The sequence below is a fragment of the Drosophila novamexicana genome, unplaced genomic scaffold (assembly GCF_003285875.2).
Source record: "Drosophila novamexicana strain 15010-1031.04,08,12 unplaced genomic scaffold, DnovRS2.1 tig00000689-arrow-pilon, whole genome shotgun sequence".
In the NCBI taxonomy this organism is placed as follows: Eukaryota; Metazoa; Arthropoda; class Insecta; order Diptera; family Drosophilidae; genus Drosophila; species Drosophila novamexicana.
Window position 1 is genome coordinate 3,386,635 of NW_020824818.1, and position 19,217 is coordinate 3,405,851.

Below are 19,217 nucleotides of genomic sequence, written 5' to 3' on the forward strand. Positions count from 1 at the left end.
CCATAACAACTATAAAAACAAGCAGAAGAACAAGAGCAGACAACAAACACGTAATTAGAAAAGAAGTATTAGCTACATTTTGGCGTTGTCCTTTGCTTATGCAAATTTTGAAAACTACACGGTAAAAAAACATTGTCGCTTAAATAAAAATAATCATTGTTCGTAATAAACAATTCGACAGTTAATCTGAGACGAAACCCGCATTTGGCAATAATAAACTAATAAGAAGAAAAAATATTGATTAAATATAAAAAACGATGTCAATGAAGTGAAGTTGGATTTGATTCTTCTTCCATTCGCACTGGTTTGACATTTAAATAACAAAGTTTTAATTAAAAAACTTAAGGGATTGATATTCAAGTCAACATAATATTTTACTGTGTAGACAACTTAACCTACATACACAAGTAAAGGACACGCACACACACACATACTGACGCACACATACGTAATGTGAGGCATGTTATATAAGCACTAACATATGCACTACAAGAAAAACAAAAGCAACAACAACAACAACAGCTGCATATGTGTGGCACACACACAAAACACGCACACGCACACACGAAAAATTGGCACTAACAACACGCTGGAAAATGCAACACCAACAACAACAACAAAAACACATGGCAAACTGTGCTCTAGTTGGCTTTGATGCTGTGTTTAAAATGTGTTTTCCATTCTCTTTCAATTTAGCGCTCGACCTAAAAGTATGCTGCATCATTAGTGTCAAGCTTTTCGGTAGACTTTCCAGCTGAAAGTCAACTGGCTGGGCTCATTAGAGGACAACAGCAACAGCAAAAGCGCATTAGCGAGGGTCAAACGACAAGTTCCTAAGTCAGCCAACAGGACAAAGCATTCATAATTACTTGACAGCAAGGAAGGGGAGCAGCAGAAGCAGCTGCTGCCTGGCAAAAGTCAAGGGCACAAAAAGTGGGCCACCACGCCCCGTCCCATTGTCAATGAATAGCATGCATCTAGCTCGGGCAGCGAACAGTCGTACCTTGTGCCACCCAAAGCTCTGCAGGATGTCGGCAAGCTGATGTGCTCCAGAAACCCAGCAGAAGCAGCAACAGCAGCAGAAGGAGCAGAAGTACTCCATACCAAGACAGAGGCGACAAATTAAGAGCACTTGCAAATTGTTGTCGGGAAATTGATATATTCGATTAGCAATCTTAAAAGTCGATCAGAGGAGCAACCGAGAAAGGCGGCACAAGACGGCGGCATCTTTAATTTATCAGCTCAGAGGACACGCCCACGCCCACGGAGCAGCAGCAGCTGTGTTCGTATTGTGTGAAAACAAGTAGAAGAAAATTTACATCCTGTGCTCTAAGCATTAGCTGCTTTAAGCCGAGTCATGCCTGAGCAGGATAATTACGATGATGAGGTAATTTTAATTCTGGTGTTGTTGTTGTTGCTGCTGCCCCAAAAGCGGGCAACAGCAGTAGCAACAGCAGCAGCAACAACAACAACAAAAACACACGATGACAAATAAATATGTTTTATGCATAAATATCATTAGGCATAATTAATTTTAAAACAAATATTTAAACACGTGTGCGTGTGCCCCTTAGTCGCCGGATTTGACGGTATTTTGGGTGTACACTCAGCGAAATAACGTAGAATCATGGACTTTAAATTAAAATTAAAAACACAAAAATTCCCATCTGAATAGCATTTAGTAGGCAATAGTATTAGTCATACTTGGAGTAAGAATATTTAGTTAAATCAAATTAATTTTTAATAGAACTTCTATATATTCCAAAGTTTGGGGTTCGAACCCCCGACATAAACGAAAGTGTACAACAGTTTTTTTCTCAGTGTACGAGCTGGTTTATGCATACCATTTATTATGCATTAATAAAAGACTTTTGGGCTGAATAATACATGCATAATACATGTGTGTGTGCACACAAATCTCTTTAGTATATATCCTTAGCTTTGCACAAGCCTGGAATTAGCGCTAAAATGAAATGAACGAGGCAAACGTATAATCAAGCTGTTTTAAATATTCTGCAAATAACTGTCAAAAAAAAGTTATGCTAAACGAACGTTAAAGCTGCTACTCAAATTACCGAAAATTTATATTCTATTCGGTTTTACTGCCAAAAGTTTAACAAAGCCAACAAAAATTATTAAATTTAAAATTTAATTTACACATAGCAAACAATCTTTTAGTTGATAAGAATGCAAACAAAAAGCAGATACAAATTTTGAATATGAACGGCAAAGTTTCTATTTAATATATTTTGTGCTAAATACAGATCGAGTTCAACTCAACTAAGCTAATCGAGTTCTTAGTCTTGCCATAAGTGAACTTCTCATGTGAAGTGAAAAGAAGGAAAGAGTTAAGGGCGCCAATTTTAATTCATATTACAATTGCAAGTTAAATTGATTTCAATTTAATTCCCAAAATGGTTTAAATTGCAGTCTTTATGGCTTTATCTTTGTGTTCGTATTAAATTTATAAATTTCACAAGCTTATAGTTTAGCAAAGCGAGCTGAGTACAGTTAATAAGTGGAAGCACCTTGTAGAGCAAAAACTCTTTGTGCTCTTACGGCAGCACTTCAACATTCTGATTTCAACTTGGCTAAGTGCATCACTTTGCCCACAAAGTTGACTCAACAACTGACAGGGTACACCAAGTTGAGCTCTCATCAGCATCATCGTCGTCTCTAATGCTGATGCTGATGCTGATGGGTTGGTCAAGTTCAGCTGCCACTCTCACGCATCGCTGCACACTTTGCGGCATTCCGGCAAAGGGCCAGGGGCGCTTCTGTGCGGCCGGAGGCGATGATAATTGAAATAAATTCCGCATGTAATTCAAATGCAAAGCGCTGACAGACGCTGACAACAATTGCAAAATTGAATTATCAAAGCGTTGCGTGTGTGCGATTTGCATACAAAAACAAAGTGTAAGGGGCACAGCGACACAGACAATTTTCAAAGTTGAGTGTAAAACGAGTCGGCAAAGATAAACAGCCACTCGGCATGAGTATTAGGCATTCAGGCGGAAATCAATTAGCTATGACCCACTGTATTCCCATGGCGAAAAGTGTTGCATACCCCGAGGCGCCACATTTAATGCGGACAGTGTTGCCATAATCGATTGTGTTCATTAATTATTTCAACCCAACGACCGCTAACAGTTGCCGGGCTACAAATTACAGTTAAATTAAACTGTCTGTAGGCAATTGATTAACAGTTTTGCATATAATTAGCAGTTATTGACCGGCTTTGCCCGGGCTAATTTTCATTAGAGTCCAACTCGTTTTCATTAGGCGCATTTCCTAAGTGAACGAAAAAATGCGTAGCTTTATAAGCTTTAATTTTCATTATCATCGACGATTTTAAAAAAGAATTCTTTCACACAACCGATTTTCAAAAATTTTCCATATTTGAGAATAACATTTTCTAAGAACTCAAAAAAACAAATCCTAAAAGAAATGAAGATACATAGCTCTCATGCTTTGTGCTGTGCATTGATCAATGAAAAATTATATAAATTTCTAAGTAAAAAGCATTTTTTTTTGTTTTTTAATGATTGATTACTTAGAAATTTATATAATTTGTCATGTCAAATGTATTTATGACACACTTTCTGTTAGGTGTCACATTTAATTTGAACTATCAGTGTTACCATTTTATATATGTTTTTTGTTTTTGACAAATTCGTGTTACTTAACGTCCGATGACAGTCGCGACACCTGCTGGAAGAGAGAAAAAAGCAATCATGGCTGTGTAATGGAAGCTTGAGTATGTGTTGACATGAACGCAAACACAGAAGGCTAGACACACACACAGGTGTACATACACACACACACTGGGACAGATTAAAGATGCGCGTGGCAGTTATAGCGAAACGGTACGCCTTTATGGCCTTGAGCTAAACTGTTGTTGACAACGTCAACCGTTGAGGGCAGGCCAGATCAGAGACCGGGCACAGACAATGCTACTAGCGTTCCGGAAAGCCAGACACAGGCGACAACGTTGACAGAGTTGCCTAATGCGACCCTCACAAGCCATACCCCCCGCCCACCCATTCAATTGCACCTAGCCAACGAGCAATGGCAATACTGCGCAAGGATGTGGCTGCGTATCCTTTGCAATCATGCCCTGTGGGGCTGTTTATGGATTTCATGTTTGGCAGGAAGGCAGCAAGCCATAAAGATTGGCTTGTAATGTCGCCCAGTTGCAAAATGCAATATTGTTGGAAGCTTTCAGCATTTACAAGAGCTGCAGCCGCCGACGTTGGCAACTCTGAAATGTAGAAGGTGCATGGACCAGAAAAAAACAAGTAAGAGGTTCTAGTCGGGAGCTCCCGACTAGGGGATACCCTGAACCCTCTTCTTCCAACATCAAATGCATATATATATTCTATTTTAGAAGCTATATGTCAAGTTTGGTGACTCTAGCTCTTATTATTTACCAAAATTGCCCAAAAAAACAGGATATCGATATCGATTTTTATCGATTGCTTGGAAACGGAGTAAGTTATCGATTATCGGAAGCAAACAAGATCTGCGCGGGAACTAGGAGCATCTACATCTAAAATTTCAAAAAATTTTAAAATTTCTCTAGCTCTTATAGGTTCTGAGATCCTTGCGTTCATACATACGGACGGACGGACGGACGGACAGACAGACAAACGGACATGGCTAGATCGACTCAGCTATTTATGCTGATTAAGATGATACTTTATGGGGTCGGAGTTGCTTCCTTCTGCCTGTTACATACATTTGGCTTTCGCACAAATACAATATACCCTTATACCCACTCTTAATGGTTTCAGGGTATAAAAAGCCCAACTTCGTGAAAATCGGATGAGATTTGACCGAGTTATGGGGGTGGTAATTTTTGACCCATGTCTATATACGAATCTTGCGGTAAGATTTGGACATGAATTTCGACCAAAAAATCGGTGTCGAGATTTGAATGCCACATTAATCTAGAGGGAAAACTATGAAGAAAAAGCCAAACTTCGTGAAAATCGGATGAGATTTGACCGAGTTATGGGGGTGGTAATTTTTGACCCATGTCTATATACGAATCTTGGGGTAAGACTTGGACATGAATTTCGACCAAAAAATCGGTGTCGAGATTTGAATGCCACATTAATTTAGAGGGAAAACCATGAAGAAAAAGCCAAACTTCGTGAAAATCGGATGAGATTTGACCGAGTTATGGGGGTGGTAATTTTTGACCCATGTCTATATACGAATCTTGGGGTAAGATTTGGACATGAATTTCGACCAAAAAATCGGTATCGAGATTTGAATGCCACATTAATCTAGAGGGAAAACCATGAAGAAAAAGCCAAACTTCGTGAAAATCGGATAAGATTTGACCGAGTTATGGGGGTGGTAATTTTTGACCCATGTCTATATACGAATCTTGGGGTAAGATTTGGACATGAATTTCGACCAAAAATCGGTGTCGAGATTTGAATGCCAAATTAATCTAGAGGGAAAACCATGAAGAAAAAGCCAAACTTCGTGAAAATCGGATGAGATTTGACCGAGTTATGGGGGTGGTAATTTTTGACCCATGTCTATATACGAATCTTGGGGTAAGATTTGGACATGAATTTCGACCAAAATATCGGTGTCGAGATTTGAATGCCACATTAATTTAGAGGGAAAACCATGAAGAAAAAGCCAAACTTCGTGAAAATCGGATGAGATTTGACCGAGTTATGGGGGTGGTCATTTTTGACCCATGTCTATATACGAATCTTGGGGTAAGATTTGGACATGAATTTCGACCAAAAAATCGGTGTAGAGATTTGAATGCCACATTAATCTAGAGGGAAAACCATAAAGAAAAAGCCAAACTTCGTGAAAATCGGATGAGATTTGACCGAGTTATGGGGCTGGTAATTATTGACCCATGTCTATATACGAATCTTGGGGTAAGATTTGGACATGAATTTCGACCGAAAAATCGGTGTCGAGATTTGAATGCCACATTATTCTAGATGGAAAACCATGAAGAAAAAGCCAAACTTCGTGAAAATCGGATGAGATTTGACCGAGTTATGGGGGTGGTAATTTTTGACCCATGTCTATATACGAATCTTGGGGTAAGATTTGGACATGAATTTCGACCAAAAAATCGGTGTCGAGATTTGAATGCCACATTAATCTAGATGGAAAACCATGAAGAAAAAGCCAAACTTCGTGAAAATCGGATGAGATTTGACCGAGTTATGGGGGTGGTAAATTTTGACCCATGTCTATGTACGAATCTTGGGGTAAGATTTGGACATGAATTTCGACCGAAAAATCGGTGTCGAGATTTGAATGCCACATTATTCTAGATGGAAAACCATGAGGAAAAAGCCAAACTTCGTAAAAATCGGATGAGATTTGACCGAGTTATGGGGGTGGTAATTTTTGACCCATGTCTATATACGAATCTTGGGTAAGATTTGGACATGAATTTCGACCAAAAAATCGGTGTCGAGATTTGAATGCCACATTAATCTAGAGGGAAAACCATGAAGAAAAAGCCAAACTTCGTGAAAATCTGATGAGATTTGACCGAGTTATGGGGGTGGTAATTTTTGACCCATGTTTATATACGAATCTTGGGGTAAGATTTTGACATGAATTTCGACAAAAAAATCGGTGTCGAGATTTGAATGCCACATTAATCTAGATGGAAAACCATGAAGAAAAAGCCAAACTTCGGGAAAATCGGATGAGATTTGACCGAGTTATGGGGGTGGTAAATTTTGACCCATGTCTATATACGAATCTTGGGGTAAGATTTGGACATGAATTTCGACCGAAAAATCGGTTTCGAGATTTGAATGCCACATTAATCTAGAGGGAAAACCATGAATGCCACATTAATCTAGATGGAAAACCATGAAGAAAAAGCCAAACTTCGTGAAAATCGGATGAGATTTGACCGAGTTATGGGGGTGGTAAATTTTGACCCATGTCTATATACGAATCTTGGGGTAAGATTTGGACATGAATTTCGACCGAAAAATCGGTGTCGAGATTTGAATGCCACATTAATCTAGATGGAAAACCATGAAGAAAAAGCCAAACTTCGGGAAAATCGGATGAGATTTGACCGAGTTATGGGGGTGGTAAATTTTGACCCATGTCTATATACGAATCTTGGGGTAAGATTTGGACATGAATTTCGACAAAAAAATCGGTGTCGAGATTTGAATGCCACATTAATCTAGATGGAAAACCATGAAGAAAAAGCCAAACTTCGGGAAAATCGGATGAGATTTGACCGAGTTATGGGGGTGGTAAATTTTGACCCATGTCTATATACGAATCTTGGGGTAAGATTTGGACATGAATTTCGACCGAAAAATCGGTGTCGAGATTTGAATGCCACATTAATCTAGAGGGAAAACCATGAATGCCACATTAATCTAGATGGAAAACCATGAAGAAAAAGCCAAACTTCGTGAAAATCGGATGAGATTTGACCGAGTTATGGGGGTGGTAAATTTTGACCCATGTCTATATACGAATCTTGGGGTAAGATTTGGACATGAATTTCGACCGAAAAATCGGTGTCGAGATTTGAATGCCACATTAATCTAGATGGAAAACCATGAAGAAAAAGCCAAACTTCGTGAAAATCGGATGAGATTTGACCGAGTTATGGGGGTGGTAAATTTTGACCCATGTCTATATACGAATCTTGGGGTAAGATTTGGACATGAATTTCGACCGAAAAATCGGTGTCGAGATTTGAATGCCACATTAATCTAGAGGGAAAACCATGAAGAAAAAGCCAAACTTCGTGAAAATCGGATGAGATTTGACCGAGTTATGGGGGTGGTAAATTTTGACCCATGTCTATATACGAATCTTGGGGTAAGATTTGGACATGAATTTCGACCGAAAAATCGGTGTCGAGATTTGAATGCCACATTATTCTAGATGGAAAACCATGAAGAAAAAGCCAAACTTCGTGAAAATCGGATGAGATTTGACCGAGTTATGGGGGTGGTAATTTTTGACCCATGTCTATATACGAATCTTGGGGTAAGATTTGGACATGAATTTCGACCAAAAAATCGGTGTCGAGATTTGAATGCCACATTAATCTAGAGGGAAAACCATGAAGAAAAAGCCAAACTTCGTGAAAATCGGATGAGATTTGACCGAGTTATGGGGGTGGTAAATTTTGACCCATGTCTATGTACGAATCTTGGGGTAAGATTTGGACATGAATTTCGACCGAAAAATCGGTGTCGAGATTTGAATGCCACATTATTCTAGATGGAAAACCATGAAGAAAAAGCCAAACTTCGTAAAAATCGGATGAGATTTGACCGAGTTATGGGGGTGGTAATTTTTGACCCATGTCTATATACGAATCTTGGGTAAGATTTGGACATGAATTTCGACCAAAAAATCGGTGTCGAGATTTGAATGCCACATTAATCTAGAGGGAAAACCATGAAGAAAAAGCCAAACTTCGTGAAAATCGGATGAGATTTGACCGAGTTATGGGGGTGGTAATTTTTGACCCATGTTTATATACGAATCTTGGGGTAAGATTTTGACATGAATTTCGACAAAAAAATCGGTGTCGAGATTTGAATGCCACATTAATCTAGATGGAAAACCATGAAGAAAAAGCCAAACTTCCTGAAAATCGGATGAGATTTGACCGAGTTATGGGGGTGGTAAATTTTGACCCATGTCTATATACGAATCTTGGGGTAAGATTTGGACATGAATTTCGACCGAAAAATCGGTGTCGAGATTTGAATGCCACATTAATCTAGAGGGAAAACCATGAATGCCACATTAATCTAGATGGAAAACCATGAAGAAAAAGCCAAACTTCGTGAAAATCGGATGAGATTTGACCGAGTTATGGGGGTGGTAAATTTTGACCCATGTCTATATACGAAGGTAAGATTTGGACATGAATTTCGACCGAAAAATCGGTGTCGAGATTTGAATGCCACATTAATCTAGAGGGAAAACCATGAAGAAAAAGCCAAACTTCGTGAAAATCGGATGAGATTTGACCGAGTTATGGGGGTGGTAAATTTTGACCCATGTCTATATACGAATCTTGGGGTAAGATTTGGACATGAATTTCGACCGAAAAATCGGTGTCGAGATTTGAATGCCACATTATTCTAGATGGAAAACCATGAAGAAAAAGCCAAACTTCGTGAAAATCGGATGAGATTTGACCGAGTTATGGGGGTGGTAATTTTTGACCCATGTCTATATACGAATCTTGGGGTAAGATTTGGACATGAATTTCGACCAAAAAATCGGTGTCGAGATTTGAATGCCACATTAATCTAGAGGGAAAACCATGAAGAAAAAGCCAAACTTCGTGAAAATCGGATGAGATTTGACCGAGTTATGGGGGTGGTAATTTTTGACCCATGTCTATATACGAATCTTGGGGTAAGATTTTGACATGAATTTCGACCAAAAAATCGGTGTCGAGATTTAAATGCCACATTAATCTAGATGGAAAACCATGAAGAAAAAGCCAAACTTCGTGAAAATCGGATGAGATTTGACCGAGTTATGGGGGTGGTAAATTTTGACCCATGTCTATATACGAATCTTGGGGTAAGATTTAGACATGAATTTCGACCGAAAAATCGGTGTCGAGATTTGAATGCCACATTAATCTAGAGGGAAAACCATGAAGAAAGAGCCAAACTTCGTGAAAATCGGATGAGATTTGACCGAGTTATGGGGGTGGTAAATTTTGACCCATGTCTATATACGAATTTTGGGGTAAGATTTGGACATGAATTTCGACCAAAAAATCGGTGTCGAGATTTGAATGCCACATTAATCTAGATGGAAAGCCATGAAGAAAAAGCCAAACTTCGTGAAAATCTGATGAGATTTGACCGAGTTATGGGGTTGGTAATTTTTGACCCATGTCTATATACGAATCTTGGGTAATATTTGGACATGAATTTCGACCAAAAAACCGGTGTCGAGATTTGAATGCCACATTAATCTAGAGGGAAACCCATGATGAAAAAGCCAAACTTCGTGAAAATCGGATGAGATTTGGCCGAGATATAGGGGTGGTAATTTTTGACCCATATCTATATACGAATCTTGGGTAAAATTTGGACATGAATTTCGACCAAAAAATCGGTGTCGAGATTTGAATGCCACATTAATCTAGAGGGAAAACCATGAAGAAAAAGCCAAACTTCGTGAAAATCGGATGAGATTTGACCGAGTTATGGGGGTGGTAATTTTTGACCCATGTCTATATACGAATCTTGGGGTAAGGTTTTGACATGAATTTCGACCAAAAAATCGGTGTCGAGATTTAAATGCCACATTAATCTAGATGGAAAACCATGAAGAAAAAGCCAAACTTCGTGAAAATCGGATGAGATTTGACCGAGTTATGGGGGTGGTAAATTTTGACCCATGTCTATATACGAATCTTGGGGTAAGATTTAGACATGAATTTCGACCGAAAAATCGGTGTCGAGATTTGAATGCCACATTAATCTAGAGGGAAAACCATGAAGAAGGAGCCAAACTTCGTGAAAATCGGATGAGATTTGACCGAGTTATGGGGGTGGTAAATTTTGACCCATGTCTATATACGAATCTTGGGGTAAGATTTGGACATGAATTTCGACCGAAAAATCGGTGACGAGATTTGAATGCCACATTATTCTAGATGGAAAACCATGAAGAAAAAGCCAAACTTCGTGAAAATCGGATGAGATTTGACCGAGTTATGGGGGTGGTAAATTTTGACCCATGTCTATGTACGAATCTTGGGGTAAGATTTGGACATGAATTTCGACCGAAAAATCGGTGTCGAGATTTGAATGCCACATTAATCTAGATGGAAAACCATGAAGAAAAAGCCAAACTTCGTGAAAATCGGATGAGATTTGACCGAGTTATGGGGGTGGTAATTTTTGACCCATGTCTATATACGAATCTTGGGGTAAGATTTTGACATGAATTTCGACCAAAAAATCGGTTTCGAGATTTGAATGCCACATTAATCTAGATGGAAAACCATGATGAAAAAGCCAAACTTCGTGAAAATCTGATAAGATTTGACCGAGTTATGGGGGTGGTAAATTTTGACCCATGTCTATATACGAATCTTGGGGTAAGATTTGGACATGAATTTCGACCGAAAAATCGGTGTCGAGATTTGAATGCCACATTAATCTAGAGGGAAAACCATGATGAAAAAGCCAAACTTCGTGAAAATCGGATGAGATTTGGCCGAGATATAGGGGTGGTAATTTTTTACCCATATCTATATACGAATCTTGGGGTAAGATTTGGACATGAATTTCGACTACAAAATCGCTGTTCATATTTGAATGCCAGATTAATCTAGAGGGAAAACCATGAAGAAAAGGCCAAACTTCGTGAAAATCGGATGAGATTTGGTCGAGTTATGGGGGTGGGAAATTTTGACCCATGTCTATATACGAATCTTGGGGTAAGATTTGGACATGAATTTCGACCAAAAAATCGGTGTCGAGATTTGAATGCCACATTAATCTAGAGGGAAAACCATGAAGAAAAAGCCAAGCTTCGTGAAAATCGGATGAGATTTGACCGAGTTATGGGGGTGGTAAATTTTGACCCATGTCTATATACGAATCTTGGGGTAAGATTTGGACATGAATTTCGACCAAAAAATCGGTGTCGAGATTTGAATGCCACATTAATCTAGAGGGAAAACCATGAAGAAAACGCCAAACTTCATGAAAATGAAGAGCTTGTGAGCTAGGAGCATCTACATCTAAAATTTGTCTATCTCTTATAGGTTCTGACATCCTTGCGTTCATACATACGGACGGACGGACGGACGGACGGACGGACGGGCAGACAGACGGACATGGCTAGATCGACTCAGCAATTTATGCTGATCAAGAATATATATACTTTATGCGGTCGGAGTTGCTTCCTTCTGCCTGTTACATATATTTGGCTTTCGCACAAATACAATATACCCTTATACCCATTTTTAATGGGTTCAGGGTATAAAAAAAAAAAAATGTGAAGGACAACAGATTTGATAGTTCCATCAATAATTGGGAATAGCATGAGTTGAATTGCTTTCGTAATAAAACAACTAAAAGTACAGGTCTTTTAGTTAAGGATTATGGATTAAATATCCTTGCTGACATATATTTAAATATTTGCGATTTATTGTTTCTATAGAAATGTGCTATATTTCAATTTGAAGAAAATATGATTTATTTCCAAGCGCTGATAAACTTCTTCATTGCTGAGCTTAAAATATAAAACCAACTTTTCTTATTGGAATTTAGTTTCTGTTATACAAACCTTTAATACCCTATTGCAAGTGTATAAAAGCCATATTTCAGCACACGTCCAACTTATTCCAAAAGACTTTGGTATATATGCCTAAGCTGGTTAAAAAAGCTTGCGCCAACAAAAATATAGATACGAATATATACTGAATGCAAGTGTCAACTCGGGAAATCTGCTCCATCGACTGCCAAATGCGTTGAGCACCTGAGTTAATTCCACTTTGATCTCACGGACTTAATGAAAAAGCGTCATTTAATATGCTTTGGGCGATTTTCTCTCTCGCTTTGGCAGCGCGCAAATGGTGTCTATTTTTAATGCGCTTAACTATATGCAGTGTAAATTTTTTCGCTCACAGCTTAATAACTCTGGCAACTTATGCAAATAACTGGCGGCACTCTGGCAACTTTGAACTTTTTACACTCTGGCAATGGCAAACGGAGCAGCAACAACAACAAATCGCAAAAGTTGGCAACGCGCTCAGCTTAACCGCAAAAGCAGCTAATGCGCTTAGACTTGGCAACTGGGAGGAGCTGTAATGCGACTAGTTGCTGGTTGCTACGAGCACTCTTTGCTATATCTGTTACTGCCCCTTGGCCAGACTACATTACGGGCATTATATATATATACGCTTTTAGTCTAGTTTTTCTGTTGAAGTACGGGCGAATCGTAGCTTATTTGAACTTTAAGCTGAACTTCATTTAACTGCAGCTTTGTTTGCCGTTCAGGTAACAAGGAATTTAATCAACATAAACAAAATGTACGCTTGGCTTAGTTTTCTTCACAAGTTCAAATGAACATGAAGTAATAATATTTTCGAATTCGTTTTGGCTCTCAGGCACAATCAAAAAAGTGCAATTCTCATGCTGCACATTATTTTCAAGTCAACCCTTCCAAGAAACTTCTACAGCGTTTTTCTTTATGCTAGCTATTGTTATCCGGCTATGCACAGCCACGTGTTTCTCTTCAAATTCCAGAAAAAACATTGTAGTTGAACTATCATTTTCACCGAAATGGGTGGATTTTAAGCAGTGATATTTTCACGGATTTACGTAACTTGTGTAAAACATTCAAATTTCTATCTCTAATAGTTTGAGCTATAATGATCATTCAATCAATCAATCGATCGAGCAATCAATCAATCAATCTAACTTATAGTTGCATAAATGAAGACCTATTTGCGTTCTGTCTTCAAACTGAAATCAAGTATTCGTATAGTTTATATGAATTCGGCTGTTCTTTGCATGAAATCCTATTGTTAAATTGATGTCACAGTTGAGTTCACTTTGCGAAATTCATTTAATAGCTTTAATATTGACTTAGTTTGTATTTTTTGACAGCAGCTTGGCGAGCAGGCTGCTGCCAAGGAGGACCTTTAGCTATGTTTAATTGCTTATCATTAAAAATTCACTGAAACAAATAGCACGCATACGCCCCGAGGGCCGCCGCACATTTCAAGTGCATAAGTAGCAGTTGGGGCTGTTTGAGCTGTGGGCAAAATTGATGATGGAAATTACTTTTAATTCTTTTTAGCGTTAACGGCAACTCATCAAGTTGAGTGCTTAAATTTAATTTATGCTCGCAATATTTACATATTTACTCGCGGAGTTTGACTGCAATCAAGTTGAGAGGTTTCTTCTGCATTCGCGGAATTCCTTAAGGTCGCGATTGGCCAAAACGCCAAGCATCATAAATTCAATTCAATTAAGCAAAGTATCCACGCCCTCGGTTATTATTGGGTAAAAACAGAAAAACAAAACACAAAACGTCTGCCAAGCCACAATTGTTATTTGATACGCGTTTAGTTTAGTTTATGTTTTGCTCTCGGTATTTTTTTCAGCATTCGGTTGAATTTTCTGCGCTTCAGGCAGCCATAAATTGTAGCCAGCTCGAGAGTGTGTGGTCTTGTGTGTGTGTGTGTGTGTGTGTGTGTGTGTGTGTGTGTGTGTGTGTGTGTGTGTGTGTGTGTGTGAATGCTCATAAATATACATGAGCATATCTGTGCATACCTGAGCCCGCTGTCCGTGCCATGCAACTGCTCTAATTGCTATGGTTGCAAACATTTATGATTTCTTAATTGCGTATCGGATAGCATTTGAAAACTGTCCGATTGATCAACTATCGTTTCGTGTCGAGAATTCAGATGAATATATTAAATAAAAACACATCTTGTTAAGTCTAAAGTTCCTGTTTTTTATATTTTTCCCATAAAGTTGTACGTTAAAAATTCGTGCACACTGAATTCACTCCCAAGGTCGGAAAATAGATGGAAGTTTGTATACGAAATTCCCTTCCAAGGTCGGAAAATAGGCGGAACTTTGTTGTATGGCACTTGAGTTCAACTACATATTTGTAAACATTAATGTAAACTCTTAAAAGTCAACAGCCACTACATCTAGTGTTGTAAAGTATAAGTATAATAATATAAGACTTATATATGTATTTTTGAAAATAGAATTTGGGCACACTAGAGCTTCTATAATCTTGCATATTCCCTTCTATCAGCTCAGTTCGTTGTTGATCGAGGCGAAGCGAAGAACTATTCTGAGCTGCATCATAACCTGTTGTTGTGAAAGCCAATAAAGCCAATAATTTACTTATTTCTTGGCTTAGGTTCCAAACACTATGCTATACTTGTTGTGTTATTTGAGATATCGTACGCTCAATAAAAACATTTCCGTGCTTGAGGTACTTATTTATATTTCCTAAATAGCCTGTCTTAGTTAATAAGGTGCAAATAGTTTTCTAATGCATGCCTGTTTCATATTAACAAGAACTTTTGCCCCAATTACACATATGATTTGGAAGAAGCTGACAATTAATAGACGATTATATTTTTATGCATTATCAGTTAGGCAAAAGCTCAGGCTCCGCTTAATTAATTAATTATACAGAAATGCCAATGCAGTGTATGTATTTAGGCTTGTATGTGTTTATGGCTGACATGATTGACTAACCAACTGACTTAATGACTAACTGACTCAGTGATTATGCTAACCAATAAAGAGGCTGGAATGGGGAAAAGTCAGTGTCAGCGCGTACGAGCTGCGTGTCAGAGTTGCCACAGTTTGTGAAGCAGTTCAAGTTGTTGCCTCATTTGTTGTTCAGCAAAAAAAAAAAAGGAATAAATAAAAGGTTGTTGAAATTTGTTTTAGTTGTTGTCGACTACATTAAATATGCATTAGGTATTGTACAGAATTGGCTGCCTCTTAATTTGTATGTATACAAGCATAATAGCTGAGGTCTATATAAACAATGCTACACTTCGAGAAAAAAGGACGTTCTAAGTTTCAGCAGAAATGCTTTTTGGCTGTCTTAATATGCAATTTTGATCTTGAATAAATAATAATGGCTTAAATAAAATTCACTTAATTATCAATTTTTTATACGTACAAATTTCTCAGCTATTTCTCTCAGTGTATATGCATGCAAGTGTGTGTGCGTATGCGATGCCTAGTTAGTTTTGCGGCCATATAAATTAGTCAGGCAGTTATTTTGCGAACAGGTTCAACAGCCTTGCCTAGGCCTCATGTTGAATATCCTGCAGAATGCTTAAGGCTCACTGAATCAAAAGTTGATGATTGCTTCGACTAGTAGTTGACTTAAGTTGCATCCCTTTTTGACGGCAGCGTCGTTTAGTCAATTATTGCGGTCTGCTTATTATTAATGGCCGCAAATATTTTGTGGCTCTAATGTGCCGCACGTGGCCGTTAAAGACCAGCTTTTTAGAGCCCTGCAAAGGATATTATAATTATGTCGGGAAATGTGTAACGCATTACAGCAGCTATTTGCGAGTCTATAAGGTATATTTATTCTTGACAGCCAAGTCGATTTCGCCTTGTTTCTCTCTCTATTCCTCTGGACCTATACAAACTGGACTCTCAGTTTAAAGAAATACATTAAAGCGTGCAGGAATCTGACTTCTCGCTGCACATACATGCATATGTATCTCAAATTTGGAGCAAACCTCGTCAGTTTATCATTTAGCTGCCCTATGAATCAAGAGACTTTGTATATGCTCTTTTTGATTCATAGGGCAGCTAAATGATAAAAGAAATTGTTTCGTTTTTTACGATATTTTAATTATAACGAGCTTGACTTCACTCCTAACTCCTAAAATGATATCCAAATGGGAGTACTATATCATTTAATTTCCAGAAACCTTTTTTCTCAGTTACCAAGATATGTTAGCCAAAATTAGAAATTACGAGTTTGGTAAAGCTTCTAGCATACAAGAAAACTCTCACTATCATTAGAATACTAAATTATAAAGTTTCTGAGCTAAGTATAATTAATATGTTGCAAAATCGTTTACACGTTTTACAAGGATAATTAACCTTCGGATATTTAAATCTTGCTTCTTATTTTAAACTAATTTAGCTAATGTTTTCCATTTTTTCCACATTTTCCCATCTACTTTTTTCCTACTCGCAGTTGGTTTCCAGCAACCCAAATCAACGCAACTGGCGCGGCATTCTCATCGCTCTGCTGGTGATCATCATTGTGCTGGCCCTGATTGTAACTTCGGTGGTAAGTCTAAGCCGCATGGTAAATGTTTGTTCGTGTTTATTTTTTGGTAAATGGTAAAATCCTTGATTGAAAACCGATTATATTGCAATCCAATGTGAATAAGTTAATTAAAATCCAGCTCAAGTAATTTATCTTCATGTGGCTCTTGTGTAAATGAACCATTTCTCAAATTAAATCAATACGAATGCAATTTCCCCTAATACACCACACACGCACACACACACACACATACACACACAGCTGTGCAAACACTATAGCTGTGCTCACATTCAAAGTACCGTTACTGTGCAATATTCACAATAATCCATTGCAACTGTATTTTTATTTGTGGTCACAATCTGCAAATGAAAAACAGGATAAAACGTTGTGGTCGGCTCTAACCGACTTGACAATACTCTGTTCACAATAATTACAGCAAAACCAACCATTAAAATTAATAATTATTAGATAGTTGACTCTAAAACTGTAACAAGTGGGTGATTTTCAAACTGTGACTTAGTGCAAACGGCCCCATCAATTTATGGGGCAAGTTTGTTGGTTAAATCTTGGCGCAAGTAAATTATACGCAAATTATACTCTAGTTATTTTCGTAACAAACATTATTCCTAAATGCATTTAAATATCTCTAATATACTCTATTGCACTTTGTGAACAGGGTAGAACAAACGACAAACACAAATGTTATGCGTGTAAATACGTTGCGCTCATTTTTGTCTTCTTCTTTGTTTATTTATTTTTTCCTTTTGTGCCTTGCTGCGTGATATTTGTGCCACCCCCCTGCGCCCCTTTTGAAATCTCTCCATTTTTTTTCTCCATTTTCTCCATTTATGTGTTGATGTTGATGTTGTTGTCGTTCTTGTTGTGGTGCTTTTGGTACAATTTGTACTGTGTGTGTATATATATATAGAAAACAACATATAAAATTTCTGCATTTATCAAAAAAGGTGCTGCTCACGCCACCCGATGAGGGACCGCGCGTCAAGGGACAGCGCATCAAGCTGCAGGACATCGTCGACGGCCTCTACGTGCCGCAGCGTGCCAATGGCAGTTGGATCGACGGTGAGTTGACAGCTACCTGTAACGGTAACGCTAATGGTAACACACTTCTAACTAGCGTTTTCTCAAGCTCAGTTCAGTCCAGTTCAGTTTTTTTCTCAGTTTGTCTCAGCCTCTAGTCAGCGCTGAGCTGCAAGAATGTTCTTAACTGGTAGTTAAATCGATAGGAAAATTACGTCTATCTTATTTCTTTTGTGTGAAACTAGAAACCTCTAGTCAGCGCTGAGCTGCAGTTGACTGGTAGTTGAATCTTTATTTATTTTGAATCGATTTTAAATCGATTTACTTTAAATCGAACAAAAAACAATAATAATAATAATGGAGTTTTATATAATAATGCAGCCCTCCCACTTTATTGCTTAACTTACACTTAAGTGGCAAAGTTTTCCAAGATTTTCGTTGAGGTCCCCACAGGATTATGCTCCTCAAAAAGGTTTCTTATAGCAACTCTGGTTTTTAAGCGTTTTTTAAGAAACTCCTACACACACAAAAAGGTAAAATGAGACACCGATTTTTCCTACAGCCTTGCCCACCTATTTCAATGCACACACTCAGCCGCAGTGTTGTGGCACTGACATTGAGAAAACCCAACCAAAACTGGACATTGAGAAAATAAGCCATAATCTCTTTTAATTTCCGACTCTTATGTTTTCACATATCGCTGCAGCCGAGGAGTTTTTGTATCAGGACCATTTGGGCCGTATCTGCCTGCTGAATGCAGCCAATCGCACGGAACGCGTCCTCATGTCCAATGTGACATTTGTAAGTACATTTCCTCCTGCTACGCCTCTCCTACCGCCCCTTTTGCTGTATAGTCATGCAGTATATGCTTATTGCTTATCTCCGAGCTGAATAAATATTTGCAGCATGTTATTTACGATAGGATGCTGTGGGGCGTGGGTGTGGGCGTGGTTGCTATCTCAAGTGAACACACTTGACTTGGCAGCCAAACAGTTGGCAGGCACTGTTAACTGATACGCACACACACACACACACACACACACGGGCAAACAGAACACAGCAAAGTAGGCAAAAACAAATGGGCCAAGTTATCGCTACCCCATAACGATAAAAGCCAAACGATTCTTATGTCAATGCTTGGGTAAACATGAGGGGAATAGCGGCAGGGAATAGTCAAGGGGTGGAGGTAGTTGGATCCTTCCGGTTGAAATGTTTTCTAATGAATAATGCGCGCTCTGAAATTGAAAAACAAACAAATATATATGGATGCCTGCCAAGTGTATAGAGGGGCGGCGGGTTAGCTCAGTGCCAACAATTTTGACAGCTGCCAAGAGGCAAGCATTTCGAATGCCTTCAAGCCAAAT

The 19,217-nt window shown here is 38.4% G+C and overlaps 1 protein-coding gene across 2 annotated transcripts in view; it reads left to right on the forward strand.

Moving 5' to 3' along the window:
* LOC115763040 overlaps positions 1–19,217 on the forward strand; it is a 61,778-nt gene that overhangs the window by 17,890 nt on the left and 24,671 nt on the right. For both annotated transcript variants that reach the window (XM_030705459.1, XM_030705458.1), the window contains exons 2-5: positions 697–1,387; positions 16,741–16,836; positions 17,781–17,895; positions 18,560–18,654. In XM_030705459.1, the coding sequence (XP_030561319.1) occupies positions 1,358–1,387; positions 16,741–16,836; positions 17,781–17,895; positions 18,560–18,654 (336 nt within the window). In that variant the 5' untranslated portion in view covers positions 697–1,357. The remainder of the gene's footprint in view (positions 1–696; positions 1,388–16,740; positions 16,837–17,780; positions 17,896–18,559; positions 18,655–19,217) is intronic.